The following is a 19,949-nucleotide window of genomic DNA, read 5'->3' as shown; positions in this document are numbered from 1 at the left end:
AGCACGGAGTAGTTGGATACGCTTCACTGTACAAAGAAAGGAGTCACCAACAAGGCCCCCGAATACCTTTGTAGCCCCTAACCACAGAGATAGCAAACATTGAGAACCGGAGTGAGTGCTGGGTGTGCCTTAAACCACCATCTGGCCTCGTGACCGGACTTCCTCTTTCCGTACTACCATTAACCATCTTCAATCATGTAACCGGACCAGTAGAAGGGCTCGAAGCTGAGACCTCCAGCCCGTGGTTATACACAACGGGTCTATGCAGGGAAGAATCAGTGCTAATGTAATGGTGGTACCATCTCCCCTATGGGTAGAAAACACCAGGGGAGCAGTCTGTTTTACAGGACAGGGAGCAAACAGAATGGGAAAGTCAGAATGTGAGATTCAACTTCCCCTCCCGAAATCAACTGACCAGGAAGTCATCGCTGTTAACCCGGACACCCAGGTAGAGGAGCAAGTAACATTCACAATAAAAGCAGCCTTACACCATGACAACGGGATGATCCCGCCAAAGGCATTCACTTGGTTTGCGGGGACAAGGCTTTACCCTACCTACCAAAAGGGTGGGAAGGGAGTTGTTATTTAGCTTCAGTAGTTCCGGATAGCAGAATTAAGACCACTTTTTACCCTACCCCTGCACCACCACGGCATCGACGCAGCGCATCAGAGACAGGGGATCCAGAGGGATGGGCCGGTGTATCAGAGCGCTTAGGGGTGATCAAAGGCACCTGGTGGGAGAAGGCTCTTGGCTTTTTCATGCCACATGCCGGTACTACTATTAATAGCATTAGGTTAGATGAGCTTTCACAAGTTTTGGAATATTTAGGTAATGTAACCATGGCTTACTATACAGAATTAACAGAAATGTTGGTATCAATGCGCACTATGGTAATGCAGAACAGAGTAGCTCTAGACATGCTTCTAGCAGAGCAAGGAGGGGTATGCGGGATGATTGAAAGAGAATGTTGCGTCTGGATTCCGGACCCGAAGGACATAACTAATCGTGCGGTGGCCCGAATTAAAAAGGTGGTGGAAGTTCTCACAAGCAATCGAGTGGAACGTGAGGAAGGTTATGCATGGTGGAAGTCGATCTTCCAGGGCTGGGGAGGTTGGTTGTTGCGACTAATAGGGTCAGTACTTTTAATCATTGTGGTGGTAATTGTTGGGGTGTTTCTAATCAAACTTCTCATTACCATTTGTTTGAAGAAGTGCTGCGCAGCGTCACCCCTCACCCAGGCCATTATAATAATTAACAGCGAACTCTCTGTTGAGGACGACTTGGCCAGTAATGGGGAGGGGGACGACCAGGGCCTTCAGGGGGACATCATACACGTGGACCTAGGCCAAGGTTTACAACCATTCCTCCTTGTTGAAGCAGATAACTAACCCAGGAGAGAGTGCGTGTTGTTTTGCCTTCCAGTGCAAGATGTGACTCCTGCGCTGGACGAGCTTACACCCGTGCCTTGAGTACTACTTTTGCTACTTGCTTATGTATAATTGTTTAAACAATAGTATTACCACTGCTGCTAACATAGAACAGTATTACATGTTAATATGGTGTGGACTTAGCATTGAATTCATACACTGCAGCGTAAACGGGAGGCATGTGGCAGTGGGTAGGACAAAAGGGGGAAGACAATGGTAACAGAAGCTAACCTGAACCACCGGCAGTTGGGGACTTCTCATTTGGAGAATGTTGATGGCTATCCACGGCATTCGTAAATCCCGTTTGGCAGGCGCGGGGCCTAGGGGTAGCTGCTACAGGAACCAAATAGGGGTCCACTCGGTCGGTGAGTCTCAGGTGTGGCTGGGAATGGTCAAAATATGACCAAGGAGGAAACTGTTATGATGATATGTTAGGTGGTCATATTTTGGACCATTAGCTGTGTGTTAATCAGCTGTCAGGATTCTAACCTTGCTTGTAACTGTGCATTATTCAAACCTTGCTTTAAAATGTTGCTTTAAATGTTTCAGGCTACCAATGTTCCATGCACCCCACTGTTTTTGGACAGAGCCCAGCTGTTCCTGTTTCTTGGAAACTAAGCCCTTATCACCCTTCCTGTTGCTCTGTGGTGGTGTGCCCTTAGTGCAACCTTGGAGAGAACTGTGGAATTGTTCCTTCAGTGTATGCTGCCCACACATTCCTATTCTCAGTGATCACCAAAGCTTTGCCTTGTTATCAGCAGGTGCTAGTGAAGGAGTGTAGGAAAGTTATTGGTTTGCAAGGCTTGCATATCTGAGAGTTGTGTAGGTGGCTTGGAAACTGTGGTTGCATATCTGAGAATTGACCGATTCAACTTCCCCTAGGGCCCGAGGGAGGGGGGAAAGAAGCCCACTGCCACATTTATTTCTTTTACTTCTTTGTTTCCTTATCCCTTAGCATACACTTTTAATCCACACCCAGTTTTTCCTCTACACTTTTAGTCCACACCCAGTTTTGCTTTGTGTGATTATATATGTGATTGTTTTGAAGCATATTCTTAATGTGATTCAGGGGAGCCTGACTGAAGGGTCACTGAGTCACATTCCGCATGCGTGTGGTCTTCGGAAATAAAACGTGTAATTCGAGGATCCTCATCTGACTCTGTCATCTTACTCGGCCGAGTGGAGAGTCATAACACTTTTCTCTTGAAAATCATGACTGCAAGGCAGCCTCTTGGTGGAGACAGTGGGATCAACACATATCACTGTTCAACTCAAATTTAATCTGGAAATGCTGAATACGAATTTCCGAATCTTTGTGAAGTATCATTTTCCCTTAAACAATGAACAGTTGTCTTTTAACCAGACTCGGCAGTGTCATGTTTGAAGTGTTGGCTTTGTGAGTGGGGGGTTGGTCGTTGGAAACCCAACCGAGAGCGAAACTCAACTGAGTCTTAGTCATACCGAAGACTTTAAAAACGAGAGCGAAGTCAATGGCATATTATTGCAAATCCGTTTTCGTTTTGCAAACGTTTTCCACCTCTTTTTCACATTCAAAGCAAAGTTGAAAGATGGCAAAAGGTTCCACCAGGTATGACCCAATATCAAATTTTGAGTGAAACATTTTTTTCCCGTTTTGACCCGTGACCCTAAGTCCTCACTGACTGGGGGTAAAATCCAAACGATCATAACATATTTCATGCATCCCCAAATGTTGATTGAAAACACGAAGTGTCATTTTTAAATGTTTTAAAATGTGTCCGTAATTGCATTTTCGGCATTTCACTTTTTGACCCCCTCCCCAAGGGGTAGGGCCAAAAATGATACTGCACTCGCACCTTCTTGCCATGTGGCGATCGTAATTCCCGAGTTTGTTGAATTTCTGCCCAACCGTTTAGGGAGAGATCATGTGACGGACAGACAGAGCAGTTTACAATATCCCCCAGTTTTTTACAAAAAAACGTGGCGATAACTAGAAGGGCACTCGATAGAGCACACACCTCCACTAGGCTGAACCGATTACGTTTTGTATCCCACTGATAGGCCTGATCTCGATCCAGACATGAACCAAAATCGAATCAGCTTGGCCTCGTCACGCACGCAACCTCTCCACCAACTTTCGTCCAAATCCATCGGTAACTTTTTCAGATATCTTGCTCACAAACAGGCAGACAGGGATGAAAACATAAGCTGCATCCACCTTCGGTGGTGGAGGTAAAAATGATATGTCCTGCTTCCTTGCTTGACGCTCAGCATTTCCAAAAGATAGAGCATGGGCAAACAACCATAGGCCACCAACCACCGTGCAGACCTTTATGGGCCTACTGGTTTCCTCCTCCATTGTAACAATGTGAGGAAACTCGTATTCTTATAAATTCCCTTAAATTCTCTCCCACAGCCACCTTCAGGCATCTTAGAGTGGTCCAGCTTTTGTGATCTGTTCCAGAGAGTAAGGTGCGCAGTACTGCACTATGAATCAAACTCATCTCACTGCAAAGCGCCGGCGATAAAACACCAGCTTTATGGAGGAAATCCATGTTAGGGTACATCGATGTCAAAGATGAGTAGGAAATACCATATCCACGGAGCTTTGTGTTTCTGCAGCTACAGAAATTAATGCCAACATGTACAGTATGTAGCCATCAATTCGATGGCTGGTCTTATGTCGCTTGATAATAACACTTAACAAGCTGCAATGATGTCTGTCATATTTATTTTGTGTTAAATTATATATTTGAAATACCTTAAAATATATATCTTGCTATGAATTACGATGCATGAAATGCAATTTCCATTAATATCAGGCATGATATACCCATTCCAACATCCATACTTTTTCCTGACAATCATGACTGCAAGGCAGTCTCTGAGCAGGGATAATGCCAGGTGGTTTGCCATTGACTTTGCCATTGACCAGCAGACCACGTAACCGATAACTTCATGAATTTAATGCTTCACTTTTATTGGGTCGTAGATCAGTATGAAGTTTCATATTTTTTGGATAAGGATTTTGATTCAACCAATTATGGTGAGAATACCACTTCACCGATGACATCGTCATCCAATATACCCAATGGGGAGTTTATGACATATGTCAAATTTCAAGTTTTTTTTCATTGAACGGTTTTGGAGAAAAATGTCCATTTTTACCCCTTTAATCCAACATGGCTGCCATACCATGTGACCCAGGATGTAAGCATTACCAATATAATATTCTCCATGGGGAATCCCTCTGTTTAAAATTTTGCATCAATTGGACAAGTGGTTGCAGAGAAATACATTTCTAAAGTGAAAATATATACATGCGGACACACACACACACACACACACACACACACACACACACACACACACACACACACACACACACACACACACACACACACACACACATATACACACACACACACACACACACACACACACACATACACACACATACATACACACACACACACATTGCTGGAATGATAGATATAGTCCAGACTCGTGGAGGATCGAGAACATCGAACAGATCAGCACATAACAGAACAAAAGGAAGATTAGAAAGAGAGGGAGGAACACACAAACAGCAGAGCAACATCTCGTTCCATGAACCTTTTGAACGCCCAAGGTACATGATAATATCATTTTGTCTTCCATACTCCCACAGGGAGCGCAGATATGTTTTTTCTGTTGGTCTTTCTTTCCAAAAAATTGTCTGAACCAATCCTCCAATCCTCTTCATGGATCAAGGTACATACATGGTGGTTGGTACCTTGGTCAATAAACACAGAAACTCTTTTTATTTTATTTTATTTTATCAATGTAGCCCCGTCGTTATAATTATAAGTCGTCAAAGACGTGAAACACTAAAATCACACATTTTGCCTTACCATTCCCTTCCATCTGAGTCCATAGAGATGAAGGTTGGCACAAAGCTGCTTTCAAAGAGCCCGTATTGGGTTGCTGAGAGAGAAAATTCGGATTGGAGGCGTTTTCGGGATTACAGGGGTCAAAGCGTGAAATTGGCGGTTAAATTAAGGTTTCTGGATGGCCAGGCCTCTGTTTTTCAACTGATAAAGACCAGAGTCAGAAAAATGTTACCTTGCCATAGCCGCAACAGGAATATGCACGTAGACATTGATCGGGTGGCTTCCTTTAAATTTCACAAGGGTTGAAGGTCAACATAGGTAAACAAATTCAGGGTTTTGACATACCAAGCCCTTATATTTAAACCAATCCAGACACGACTTGGCACAAAATACCTTTGCACAGCTACTTCAAAGTAAAGCAGGAAAACATTGTTTCAATGTCTTCATTTTGACTTTACAGGATTCAAAGTGGATGGAGGGGGAATGGTGGGACGTATTGCATTTGCTTGTGATGTCTGTGATTGTCGTTATAAATCGAACGAGAACGGCACTCGGTGGATACCTCCGCCAGGCTGAATGGCATAAATGTTGTATCCCACTGATGGGCTGGATCTGCATCTGAACCATAACCAAAATGGAATCTGCTTGTTCTTGTCATCTATGCAACTCATCCACCAAGTTTTGTCATAACATGTGCACAACTTTTGGAAATATCATGCTGTGTGTCGTTTTATCCCTAACTCTCAATTGTGAAGAATCACTTTAAAATTAAGAAATTATTGGATCTTCACTAAAACTGAATCAATTCATCTTTGTTCCACACCCAATGTGTCCACCAATTTTCGTCCGGATATGTTTCTTAACTTTTTGAGATATTGTGCTATATATCATTTTTGGCCCGATCTCTCAATGGTGAAGAATTACTTTAAAAGTTAGAGTATCCAGACCCGGATCATCACCAAAACGTAATCAATTCGTCCTTGTCACACACTCAACCTGTCCACCAAATTCCATCTGATTTGGTCCACAACTTTTTAAGATATCCTTCTCACAGACAGGGGTGAAAATACGTATAACCTCCGTCCACCTTCGGTGGCGGAGGTAATTGCCATTTCAGGATCACAGTGCAGGACATTCATGGTAGCTTTGCACAGATAACAAAATAAGCTGAAACATCAAAGTTAAAGAAAAGTTTGCAGCCACACAAAGTCGATAAAATGCTTTCGACAAAATATCGTGAAACACCTGTTTCTTATGTGAATGCCAGTTCGCACAAAAAAAAAACATGGCGTGGTGTGAATTCAAGCTAATAAGTTGCACACCACACATCTGGAGGTAGTAGGAGCAAATTCTGACCTCCACCCGGATAGTCTGTTTGAAGTTGCAGTGGAACGAGTTGGTGTGGTTTGTTTTTGAAACTTTCAGCACAGCCAAGGGGATATATACATATACACAGATACATGAAACTTTCCACTTCACAACAAAGGAAAAGTGCTAAAAACTCGAGCAAATGTCAAAGTACCAGCCCGCATTGAGGCAGAAACAATGACGAGAGCAATTCAGTGCATCGTTAAAAACCATGAAGTTTCAATCTTTGATTTCAGGTTTCTTTGAGTCAGCAAATCTCTGAAAACTTTCTTCTTGAACTCAATCATCAATGACAAAACATTTTCAGCACACACTTCCAAACAAAGGGAACGATTCCATTATTTTTTTTCGTTTTTGCACAGTATTTTAATCCACAAAAGTGAGGATTTGATCATCCATCATAGATATTTAGAGCTTCCTACCTTGCATTCTAAATACATAACAAACCTCCGTCGTAAAATGGCTTTAACACGGTAATTGCAATGTGATATTTTGAGACAAGTGTGGCATTTTTTAAACCGTGGCAGTGGGTTTAACCAACAGTTTTACGTACGTACATTCAATGCTGCGAGCAGCTGATAAATAACAGTGATTCTAAATCAAAAAGATAAAATAAAGTATATCATGACGCATGTCTTTCCTGATATACAACATTTATGGTAAAATCCAGCAAGAATATAGACCTGCATAGCACAAATGATGGACATACGTGATTCTTGCCATTCCTGAAAGTACCGAACTCAAGATATTAATGTGATGAACTCGAGTTCTTTATTTCTCATCAGCATGACACTCAGTAACCAGATAATATATATATATATATATATATATATATATATATATATATATATATATATATATATATATATATATATCTCTCTCTCTCTCTCTCTCTCTCTCTCTCTCTCTCTCTCTCTCTCTCTCTCTCTCTCTCTCTCTCTCTCTCTCTCTCTCTCTCTCTCTCTCTCTCTCTCTCTCTCTCTCTCTCTCTCTCTCTCTCTCTCTCTCTCTCTCTCTCTCTCTCTCTCTCTCTCTCTCTCTCTCTCTCTCTCTCTCTCTCTCTCTCTCTCTCTCTCTCTCTCTCTCTCTCTCTCTCTCTCTCTCTCTCTCTCTCTCTCATGCTCTGCCTGAAGGTAGGTTCAGTGCTGCGAAATCAGCCCAGTGGCAAGGATTACACGAGGTGGGATGCTTTTACCTTCACTGGGGATAATCACCATGCCCCAAAAACAATAATGATTACAATAATAATAACAACAACACTAACAACGCAATCAACAATAGTCACAAAAATTACCTGAAGACCACAACAATCAGTTGCTGCTTGTAGTGAATAAAATTAATAGCAGCAAATGATACGCAGACTCGACAACTCACTGTGATAACACTCCAACAGCTAGCAAGATGGTTTCCAATAGCGTCACAGTGTCTTCGTTTTGAGAATCAGAGCCATTCACAATCAACCCTGACAAAGGGCACAATCCAACCACAGCCAGAAATTGTGACACGTTTCAGGTAGAAACATGTATACAGTAATACGCATGAAAAGACGAGGCTCTTCATTTTGATTGGCCGTAATGGCGATACGTATGGTGAAGCTCTTCAACGCAGGATATTTTTGCAATCCCATTACAAGTGATTGCTGACATATAAATAACATTTATGCTTATACCAACCAAGGATGGCTCACAATGCCAGTGTGTTTAATCTTAATCATATTTTTTTTCAGGATGTGCCAGTTGAGTGTTTGGGCTCAATCAGAGGAGGACAGCTGGTCAGCGCTTTCCTTTGAAGTAAGCTTTGCTTCACCACAAACACAAGTCACCGAACGATTTCATCCATCCCGCGGTCAACGATTGCAGAACTTGTAAACTGAACCCGCAATATTTTCTTTAACAGGCAGGTCAAAAAATTTTTTCCCAGGTGACAATGATTCTGAAGATAGAAAGATATCGGAGGTGTGCAGGCTGACAGCAGATTGGTTCTACCCCCAAAAGCTTGTTCCATGGTAAATGACACTGTAAGGATTTATATGCATGCCAGGATGAGGTTCCAATCAAGCTGAAATGGATTGTGACATTCTGTGGGAATCTTCGGAGATAAAATCGATGGCATCATGAGGATTTTGTGCCACCACCGTGGCTGGAGAGGCGCCACAGTTGTCCGGTACATTTCCGCATGACGAGTTCCAGGCCAAAGTCAGAATCAGAGCTCGGCTGCACCTCGAGGCAGCGTCGGGAGCGCCGGTTCCGGATTTCACCCCCCTATGAGAGACAAAGCAGGACACAAAATATTGTTTAAGATGTGAAGGTTCTGTTGTTTGTTAGAGACAGTCATTCTTACTAAAGCCATATGTACATGTAGTAAGCATCCTGTTTGTAGTATATTTGATTGAAGCTGAACACGCCGTTTACCATGATGCCTCCAAATGAATAGCCTAGTCGCTGGAGATCACCTTAATCCAAACTGAAAATATTACTGTACAAGAAAATAGTGATGGCGAAAGACTCTTTAACCTGACTGCGTATGGAGCAATCTATTTATGTGTGTATGGTTGACTTAAGGTTAGGGGGAGGCGAGGGGAGAGGGTTGTTGGGAGTGTTTGGTGATAAATTAAGGAAATTAAAATTGAGAAAAATAAACAGCTGGCAGACAATATGAAAGAAGGGAGGTGTACGAGTGAAAAAGGAAAAGAAAAGATGTTGCGAGAAGATAGGTGTGCCTGGTGTGTTTGTGGTCTGCATTGTTGAGCATTTACTCCCCTGTTATTAAAACATGACAAATCCTGCTGGACACGCACACACCCACAGACATGCCTGGTGTTGGCTTAATGGGTCGGGTGGCAGGCTTTGGATCCGAGGGTCCTGAGTTCAAATCCCGCTCTGCTGTTGAATTAATACCAGGTGGGGTTGACTCTGCCTGTCATCTTTCTGAGGTTGGCAAAATGAGTGCCAGCATGCTGGTTTACTGTGTTGGAGTGGCGACCCGTCTAGGATTGTGCCCAATAGCTAAGGACACTGCTTAGGCAGCACCAATGCTCTGCACAGAGTACGGTCCCAATGGATGGATGGACACACCCACACGACAAAGAAAGCATTTACAAACACTTTTTTTTAAACATATTGAAAAGACGTTTTTGAGGGCCCAATATCTCAATTCATAACCAAATGTTTCGAAGATCAGATGCTTCAGTAAAAAATCTTTACAAAAGTAAAGCTTGGCCAAACTCATGACAGAATCCAAGGACAAAATAAACCAGTTTATAGTTCAAAGTAATCTCCTTGGAGGAAGGTTTCTCATCTTAGAGTTACGGAAGCCATTGTAACAAATATCTCTGCTGCCCAAAAGATCTTTCTTCCTTTGCGGCCCACTGGACTCCTCAAGGGAAACTCCAGGGAAATGTATGCCAAATGCAGTCTGAGACATGCAAAAAAGTAATTCCTCTCAATGGCTCATTGTTGTGCAGGCTGTTGGGATATTGACTCAAAGGCAGTTGCAGAGCAGGACATTTGATCAAACACTTCTCAACTTTTTAAGAATTTCCTTCTGGCTGCCCACCACCCATGCCGATTTCGATTGCCGCAGAAAACGCCAATTGGAATTCAAGGCTGTGTGTTGTTGCTTAGATTCTTGGAGCTTTGACTATACAAGGGCAGATGAAATGCTGTTTTGTTCTGCCAGATCAGTGGGTGTATGCCAGCTCTTGTCAATTGAGGGTTGAAGACAGAACCAGACCTGTGCCCTGAAACTGATAGCTTCCAGACCGAAACTTCAATGTTTAAATGCAGTTTTCCTGGACTCAAACCCATGATGCGAATTCCAATTTTAATCGAATTTAGTGGAAGAGAGAGGATGGGTTCGCTCAGAAACAAGACTCTGATATAGTTGCAAACTGAGCACTTCCCCCTCAATCAAGTTTGCACCAACCAGAATGCAGGTATTTCCATGGTGGATGGGAAAAGTTTGGACTGACTAAAATCAGAAAAGACCTCATTTAAAGAAAAGACCCCGCATCTCAAACGTCTCACTGTTACGTTTCTTTTCTCCAATCTCTAAGTTCTCCTTCTTTGTATCCTTCACGTAATGTCTTTAATCGCATCTCTGACTTAAAGATTTTTAAAATCCCAATTTGCAATGCACGTTCGTTTTCCATCAATCGTCCTTTTTTTTTCAACTTCAGTGCCAATTCACTCCACCTCCTTAAATCTACCTCCTCTTAACCCCTCACCTGTTATCCTCTATACTTACCCCTCCCATCTTGCCCCTCATTCTCCCTCCACTCTTGGCACTTCTTCCCTGTCTTCTGCTTCAGTATCAGCTCCTCCTCTGTTGCCCCAAAGTGTGTGGTGTTCTAACATCTGTGGGATCCATTCTAACCTGACAGATATCTCGCTCTCTCAATCAGTACACTCGTCACCCACAAACATGCTCCTTCCTTCCTCTCAGCACACCTCGCCTTCTTCCCAACCCCTCAAATCTTGTACCCACCCCCTCCCCGCTCACTCCCTTCTTCTTCAAAATACCTCCACCAAGTCTCATTCTCTCCAATCACCCTCCTGCACCTTGGCCATGCCTTCTTGCATCGTCTCACCTCCCTCACAAAACAACCTTCACACTCTTCTCACTCCAAGCTTCCCTCTCACCTTTCTCAAAAGCCCCCCTCACCTTTCTCAAAAGCCCCCTCATCCTTATCCCTCAACTCTCCCCTCTCACTCTTCTCCCTCCAATCTTCCCCTCACTCCCCCTTCCCAAAGTTGCCCCGTCCACATCCACAAAGGTGCCTCCTTCCCCCTCCCTCTCTTCCACCTCATCACTCATCCTCCAATCTTCAAATGCCCTCTGACCCATCTCTTATTACTCCCCACTGCACCTCAACCCATCACCACTGAGCCTTTTCTCCTTCTCATCCGGCCCTCTCCCCAAGCTCTTCTACAATCCCCCAAACTCTTTCAATAACTCGCCTTACCTACCCCCCTCCTCCATCGTCCTACCCTCCCCTCCCCTGCACCCAAAATCTCCTCCCCTCCCTCTTCCTGAACAGTGTGGACCTCAAATATCTGGGGCCTTTGCTCAAACCTGACATATCTTTCCATACAGGTTGTCACTGACAAACCAGACATAATCTGCTTCATAGAAACTTTCCTCCTTCAAGACGTCTCTGACTCCCCAGTACACGACATGGCCAAAAGTTTGTGGACACCCCTTCCAATTAGTGAATTCAGCTATTTCAGTTGTTGTTGCAGTCTTGGCAATCACCCTTCCCTTTCCAGAGAGGGACAACAAGGCCCCTGTTCCAGTCAGTTGGGATGATGCCTGTGTTCCAGGTCGAGCACAGAACTGCATGCAACGACACGAGTATAGCATTCCCACCAGCCTTGAGAAATTCAGCATGGATGCCACAGATCCCAGGAGCTTTACCCAATTTCAACCGGTTTTCCGCAGCCTGTGTTTTCACAAACAAAGGTGGACCACAGTTGATTGGAGGCTCAGCAATAGGGATTGTAACATCCCTGACATCCAAAACGACAGATAGGGGATCAGCCTGGTACAGCTGCTCAAAGTAACCGGCCCAGTGGTCCTTCACTTTGGACTCCTCTGTCAAGAGCCCACCACCCTCTGCTCTAACTGCAGTACACCGAGGGATGGGCTTGTAGGAATGCAATGTGTGAATTCCCCTGTAAGTAGGATGAGAATCACTTGACCACAGGTGATACTCTACCCCCTCCCAGATTCCTCACACATTGGCCTCCTTGTCCACCCTTAGTGCACGTTCAGTTTTATGCCTCAGCTCCCTGAACAGCTCAGTTCTGCCATTCAGCCTGACCTTGTGATTCTGGTCAATAGTATCCAGTGTCCCTTGAGAGAAAAAAAATATTCTTCACCCTACGGTGAGTTCCAAGACATCTCCCGGCAACATCAAGGACGGTGGGCTTGAAGGCACTCCACAACTCTTCAGGATCCCCCAAAGCACCCAGACCCCTCCCCCCCCAAATCTCCACTCAGCCTGCTCACAAACTCCTCAGCTACCCACTCATCCTTGAGCTTGCCAACATCCAGCCTAGGCTGGGATGGTACCATTCTCCTGGAGTTAAGCTGCAACTTCAGAGTTGCTACAACAAGCCTTGGTCAATATTGAAGAATTGAGCACTCCGGTAGAACCCTGCAGTTCTGGATCATCCTCCAGCGACCATCAATGAACACATGGTCAATCTCCTTTGCAACACCACCAGCGTTGGAATACCAAGTTCAGCGATGAGCCTGTGGGCGCTGAAACCATGAACCAGTCACTCAAAGTCCACGATTTCTTGCAAAGTCAAGGAACTTAGTGCAATTCTGGTTCATAGTTCCAGAACCATGGGGACCAACACATGTACCATAACCATCCCTATCAGTTCCAGTCGATGCATTGAAATCTCCCAAGACTAGTAGAATATCTCACCTGGGGCACTGATCAACCGGACTTGAGCGTGGCATAGAATGTGTCCTTCATGGTGAGATCACTCGCCTCAGTCGGAACATATACAGAGACCAGGGAAATGACACCCAAGGAGTAACGAATCCTTCATCTCATAATAGGCTCGTTGACCGGTGTTACCTCAATTATCATTGGCGTCAGCTTATTGGACACAGCTATGGCAACTCCTTGAGTATGGTAACCATCAGAGCGACCAGACCAATAGTAGTTGTAACCACCCACCATGATCTTGCCACAATCCAGTCTCCAAACCTCAGAGAGAGCTGTAATACTGATGTCCAGTATTACACTTGAGCTCCGTGATAACGTGGACAGGTGATCATTCTCTCTTAGGGATAGGACATTCCAGGCACCCACCCCAAGGAACCGCCTCAGGTTAACTCATCGAGACCATCATCTGGTGCACGACACCTCAGCACCACCTAAACCCACATGACCGCAATCTGACCAGGGAAGTTTTCCCGTGGTTTCCCTCCTATCCTCAAAGATTGGGGGTCCCAAAGACTTTGCCCCAATTCCGTCATCCGTTGAGCTGCCCTGTGAAGGGCAGCTGCACAGGAGGTACTTCCACGGAGTGGGTTTTCAGATTTTTTTTTAATGCTTTTGGTAACTTTTGCAGAATGAAGGGTTTTACGGTGGCTGCAGTGCAAATCCTGCCACCAGCAACATCCTCATAAAAAGTAAACCAACTGCAGGAGAATGTCCGCAGACACAGTTGGGCACTAGATATGGATGGCCATTGGCTCACAAGGAGCTCCTCCACTCTTTGAGCTCACAAGGAGCTTATCCGCCCTTTGAAATCACAAGGAGCTTCTCCGCCCTCTGCCCTTCACCCTTAGCTCCAGTGAAGGGCAACATAAACAGCACAGCATACAATGACTTTCTACACGATTCGGTTCTTCCAACTTTGTGGCAACAGTTTTTGGAAGGCCCTTTCCTGTTTCAGCATGACAATGCCCCCGTGCACAAATCAAGGTCCATACAGAAATAGTTTGTCAAAATCGGTGTGGAAGAACTTGACTGGCCTGCACAGAGCCCTGACCTCAACCCCATCAAACACATTTGGAATGCATTGGAACACAGACTGCGAGCCAGACGTAATCACCCAACATCATTGCCCGACCTCACGAATGCTCTTGTAGCTGAACTGAAGCAAATCCCCGCAGCAATGTTCCAACATCTGGTGGAAAGCCTTACCAGAAGAGTGGAGGCTGTTATAGCAGCAAAGGGGGGACCAACTCCAAATGAATGCCCATGATTTTGGAATGAGATGTTGGATGAGCAGGTGTCCACATAATTTTTGCTATGTTGTGTGTCTGTCTCTGGTTACTCCCTCCTCCTGTATGACAGACTTGAGCCTCATCCTGGCAATGGAGTTGCTCTTTTCATAAAAGACTATTCCTCACTCACCATGCACTGCCCTCTCTCCCCCACACACCCAGGAATACCTCTGGCAATGGCTTCCCCTCCACGCCCACCTCATGTTTATATGCATTTTACCATTCACCAGAGATGACTCAATTTACATCTCGCTCTCCAAAAACACGGACCAACTTCTATCCTCTTATCCCAACACTTTCTTCCTCATATGTGGTGACTTCAACTGTCATCATGCCAGTTGGCTGGGTATGGGTACCTCTCTCACCTGCCATGGCACTTCAGCAAAAGACTTCTCTGACTCATTGGGACTGACTCAATCTGTCAACTTCCCGACCCGGATCTCAACCAATGGTACTCCATCTCTTCTGGATCTGATTTTGACCAATTTCCCTGAAAATATCTGCTGCTCATCTTCCGCTCTAATTGGTTCATCTGACCACATGCTTGTCATAGTTGACATCTCTCTGGCTGTTATTAGAGAACCATCTCAGCGCCGTTGAGTCAGGCATTTCACTCATAAAACTTCTAGACTGGTCTCCCATCTCTACTTCTTACGACATCAACTCGTCCTGGGAATTTTTTCATCCAATATATATATATATATATATATATATATATATATATATATATATATATATATATATATATATATATATATATATATATATCTCTATCTCTCTCTCTCTCTCTCTCTCTCTCTCTCTCTCTCTCTCTCTCTCTCTCTCTCTCTCTCTCTCTCTCTCTCTCTCTCTCTCTCTCTCTCTCTCTCTCTCTCTCTCTCTCTCTCTCTCTCTCACAGATTTATACCATCTCATCTTCAGTTGTCCTACTCTTCCTCCCACCCTTGGTACACTGAAGCTTGTGGTGAGGCAGTTGTCCTGAAACAACTTGTCTTTGCCTCATGGAAAGCAAACCCAACTGAAGGCAATCTCAGTTCCTTCCCCAAAGCTCATAAGTGTGTGTCTGCTCCCGAGAGAGCCAGAAAACAACATCTTTCTAATTTCAAGTCTGAACTCTCAAACCTGTCTCCCTCCTCCAAATCTTGGTGGTATCGACTTAAGTCTGTTTCTGGTGTATGTTCCCCCTCCATCCCCTCCCTTACCTCAAATGGCTGCACAGCTGACATTGCATGTGAAAAGGCTGAATGCCTAAGCTCCGTGTTTGCTTCTAAATCTTGTGTCCCAAACCCATCGCTTTCTGCACCACCTTACGCAGTCGCACCCAACTGATCCTGGACTCTGTGTCCTTTTCTCTCGACGAGGTGGAGATTTTACTCTCAAACCTCAACTCAGATTTTGCAACCGGTCCAGACGGCATCAGCCCACGTGTCAGAAAAACCTGCTCTGCTGCTCTTGCTGACCCTCTCTCTTCCATTCACCCTCTCTTTTGCTCAAGGTTATCTGCCAATTGCTTGGAAATCAGCAAACATTACCGCTCTGCATGTAAAGGTGCAAAACAGATCCCTGCAACTACAGACCAATCAGCCTTCTCCCAATCATCAGCAAGGTTATGGAATCCATCATCACTTCATACATTAAATCCTTCCTCTTCTCCAATGGCTTGATTTCCAATCATTAATTTGGATTCAGACCAGGTCACTCTACCCTGGATATGCTGCTTCTGCTCTCCCAACAATGGATGGAAGCCCTCAATGCCAAACAGGAAATCCGAGCCGTATCCCTGGACATATCACGTGCCTTCGATACGGTCTGACACCCTGCCGTGCTCACCAAACTCTCTTCCTATGGTATCCAAGGACATCTCCACTCATGGCTCACAGACTTCCTCTCCTGTAGCAGTCAACGTGTGGCCCGAAATGGAGTTCTTTCATCCCCTCTTCCTGTCGAGGCTGGAGTTCCTCAAGGTAGCGTTCTGGGCCTTGTTCCTTTTCTGGTTTTCATCAATGATCTCTCCGACTCTCTGGAAAATCCTCTTTATCTCTTTGCTGATTACTCCACCCTCTGCCGCTCCATCTGTCATCCCTCAGATCGGCAAGCAGCAGCTTCTTTACTCTCTGCAGATCTGGATAAAATCACAAACTGGTCCAAAACGTGGAACATGTCTTTTAACCCTGACAAATCTCACACTCTCACTCCGTGTCTCCAAAAAGACCATCTGGGACCCTCCCCCCCCATTTACTTTCTCAACAATCCTCTTGAAGAAGTCCTTTCATTCAAGCTTCTGGGTCTAACTCTCAGTTATGATCTTTCCTGGGAAAGCCACATTTCCAAGCTGGCCTCCAAAGCCAGTCACTGATTGGGCATCCTCCGTCATGCAATGTCCTTCTTTGGCACACCTGAGCTCCTGACAACATACAAAGCTTTTGTCCACAGCCTGCTGGAGTGCTGCTCTCCCCTCTCTGCTGGTACTCCCACCTCTCACCTTTTTCGGTTTCATGCTGTGGAAACCAAGGTATTTGGGATCATTGGTATCTCCTGTGATGAGGCTGAGTGTTTGTGTCTCTCACTCTCTCACTGCAAGATTTCTGTCTTCTACCATCTCCTCTCTAGCCTCACCTCTCCCCCCCTCCCCATCTAAGATATGTCCCCCCCCCCATTTTCCACAGGTCACTCAAGGTCTGCTGGCAACCCCCTTCTGGTAAAACTACCAAAATCAAGAATCACTGCTCACATTTTCTCTTTCATTCCTCTTTTTTCCTGCCTTTGGAACAAACTCCGACACTCTCTTAAATCCCACTCTTCCCTCGAGGTCTCCAAAACAGTTGTTCACCACCATCTCTTATCTTCCCCCATCCAAAACCACAATCTTTTCTGCCCCTGCTAATCCACCCTAAACCCAGTTTCTTCAAATTCCCTGCTTACCTTCACGAAAATCCCTGTTGTCTAAGTACCTGAAAGTCCCCGTGGTGTCCATCTCGTTTACCCCATGTACCCCGCCCCATCCCTCTCCCTTCCACAGATCTCCTCATGTCTCTGTTCCCCAGTTTTTCCTTCCCTCTCCCGCACTCTTGTCTCTTACTCCCCTTTTTGCGCGTTTCTGTGCGTTAGCTCTTATACGAGCAACAATGCATCCAAAAAAAAAAAAACACAAAAAAACCAAGTGCAAATAACTTTGATCTCTGAAACCAGTAGATGGGTCTTTCTCCAATCTTTGTTGTGTAGTGGGCTTTTATTGGCTTGTCTCTAATCTTGCTGGATCCATGAACTGATAAGCAATTAAAATCGACAGATTGCATCACACTTCAAAATTTTTTTTTAACTCAAGGTCTCTCATTATAACATCAAGTGGGATTTTATTTGCATTTTGCAGTTTTATTCCATCCAGGAACAGGATCTTTTTGTAAACAATGTCTTGCTCATTCTTTACATTCTACACTATTCAATGTGGAAAAATCGAAAGGTTTGACCTGCTAGCCAGGCATTACATATTCCTCTGGTCCGTCCTGAATGTTAATTGGCAGGCCTTCTGACCAAACTGGCAAAACAGAGATTAGTACAATGAATATAGACATTCCATATCTAGAAGCGACACAAAGCTTCAGAAGGTTGTAAGTTCTTAAAAATGAATTCGCCTTTATTTAAAAAATACTGATCAGACATGGTGGCATAATGATTGTTAAGAATGGCTGCTCTGAGTCTGGGAGGTCCATGGCTCGATTCCAACCACAGCCGAGTCATACCAATGGCATTAAAAGTGGTATGTGCTACTTCCTTGTTTGATGCTCAGCATTTAGAGGGTAGAGTACATACAAACGCCACAGGTAGGCAACCATGGAGAGTAGGAAGAGGAGGAGGAAATTTCTGCTTTATTGCCCTCCTAAGAGAAAAGCTGTTGTTGCTGATACCAAGAGTACTCAGGGAAGCTGTGACATCACTTCCCGAAACCTCAGTGCCTGTGTTTGTTTGAAGTGAAGTCTGGGTGTTGTCGCATGCATTTGTGTCCATGTACATTTTGCGCTGCAGTTCCTCCACTAGCCTTACATTGTATAGGAAAATATAATTAAAAAAAAAAAACAATAATACATTGTTAAAAATATAGATTCGATTTTACAACACAAACATGAACGTGTTCCAGTAGTGTCCAATAAAGTTCATGATCATCCATGCAATTTCAAGGGAAAGAAGAGTCAGCTTTAGGTAGCTTGTCCAAATCTCCAAAAACTACAAATATACCTGTACAATGGGCATAAAGAAGAACAGCATCTCATCAACATGGTTAAACAACTTATCCTCATTATCTATTTGCTGATGACTCCACATTTGTCCACACTACCCCCCGCCCCCCCAGGTCTCTGCAGTGTACACAGTCCACCATCAACCCCCTTCTGGTTAAACTACCGAAATCCAGGATCACTGCTCACTTCCACTCATTCATTCCTCTTTTGTCCCACCTGTGGAATCAACTTCCACATTCTCTTCAATCTCATTCTTCCCTGCAGATCTTCGTTCAACACAGCTGTTTGCCACCATCTCAGATTGTCCCCAATCCAAAACCATGATCTTTTCTACCTTCATTAACCCCCTCACCCCACACCAATCTCTCGTCCTTCCAAATTTCCAGTTTTCCCTCCTGTAGCCACATCCCACACCCATTGTTTGTTCATGTCTGCCTCTATATTGGCCTTCAACTCTGCTGTTGGTGTTTCTCTCCTCTCTCAACTGTTCCTTTTGGCCTGTTGTGTCCTGATCTGTTCAGTGTACTAGTTGTAGCTCTTCCACGAGCATCGACTATGTATACAAAAAAAAACATCTTGATGGGAAGGAAGCATCTTATATATTATTTCCGAGTTTGTGGTTTCGTGTCGCGCTATCTTCGACTTTGTTCTGCGTTCGAGTAACGTGATATTCGGCTTATATTATCTCAAAGACCATATGAGGTGCATGGTACAAAAAAAAAGTAAATAAAATGGTTCTGAAACAGTGAAATCGTATTCCACTTACTGCATTAAAGTAAAATTACGACTGATACTCTGTATCAGTTCCTTTCTCAAACACACCCACCCCAACATGTCGCGCAGAGCGTGGGTTATGCTAGTTAAAAATGAAATTGAAGTTTGGGAAAGGCTAAAAAGGCAATTTGTGTTCTTCAGTGTTCAAGTATATAATTCAATTGAAATAACATTGAGATTTTAAAGGTCGTAGAAAAAAAAATTGTGGAAGTTTATCGCTGTTGATGCATCGTCTTTTACAACACCTAATTTAGCAAGTTACATTAGGCCAGACAGGCAGACAGAGTCAAAAAATTATTTCACTCCTCTCTGTGCATGCGTGATTGGGACGAATTCAGAGCCAAAGCATTGCTAAACTACCAGTCTTTTTTGTCCGATTTGTGTTCAAAACATAGCATTAATTAAAATTAAGGTGGTACTCGATCATAAACTGATGTTTGTGGACAGGACAGACAGAAAGACAGAAAGAAGTGAACAAATTGCTTAATCCCTCTTTTAGCTTTGCGTGCGTGGGTAATTAATTTCGACAGTTTGAGGTTAG

General features: G+C 44.2%; 1 protein-coding gene across 3 annotated transcripts in view; it reads right to left on the bottom strand.

Moving 5' to 3' along the window:
* Nucleotides 1-7,699: 7,699 nt before the first annotated feature.
* The window catches only part of LOC147026737 (polypeptide N-acetylgalactosaminyltransferase 18-like), a 350,743-nt gene continuing 338,493 nt past the window's right edge, over nt 7,700-19,949 (bottom strand). For all 3 annotated transcript variants that reach the window (XM_085882500.1, XM_085882502.1, XM_085882501.1), the window contains one exon: nt 7,700-8,908. In XM_085882500.1, the coding sequence (XP_085738626.1) occupies nt 8,759-8,908 (150 nt within the window). In that variant the 3' untranslated portion in view covers nt 7,700-8,758. The remainder of the gene's footprint in view (nt 8,909-19,949) is intronic.

The sequence above is a fragment of the Eptatretus burgeri genome, chromosome 5 (genome assembly GCF_056783735.1).
Source record: "Eptatretus burgeri isolate ZD-2024b chromosome 5, Ebu_testis_v1, whole genome shotgun sequence".
NCBI lineage: Eukaryota > Metazoa > Chordata > Myxini > Myxiniformes > Myxinidae > Eptatretus > Eptatretus burgeri.
The sequence above is the reverse complement of the archived record's forward strand: the minus strand, read 5'-3'. Positions and strand labels throughout refer to the sequence as shown.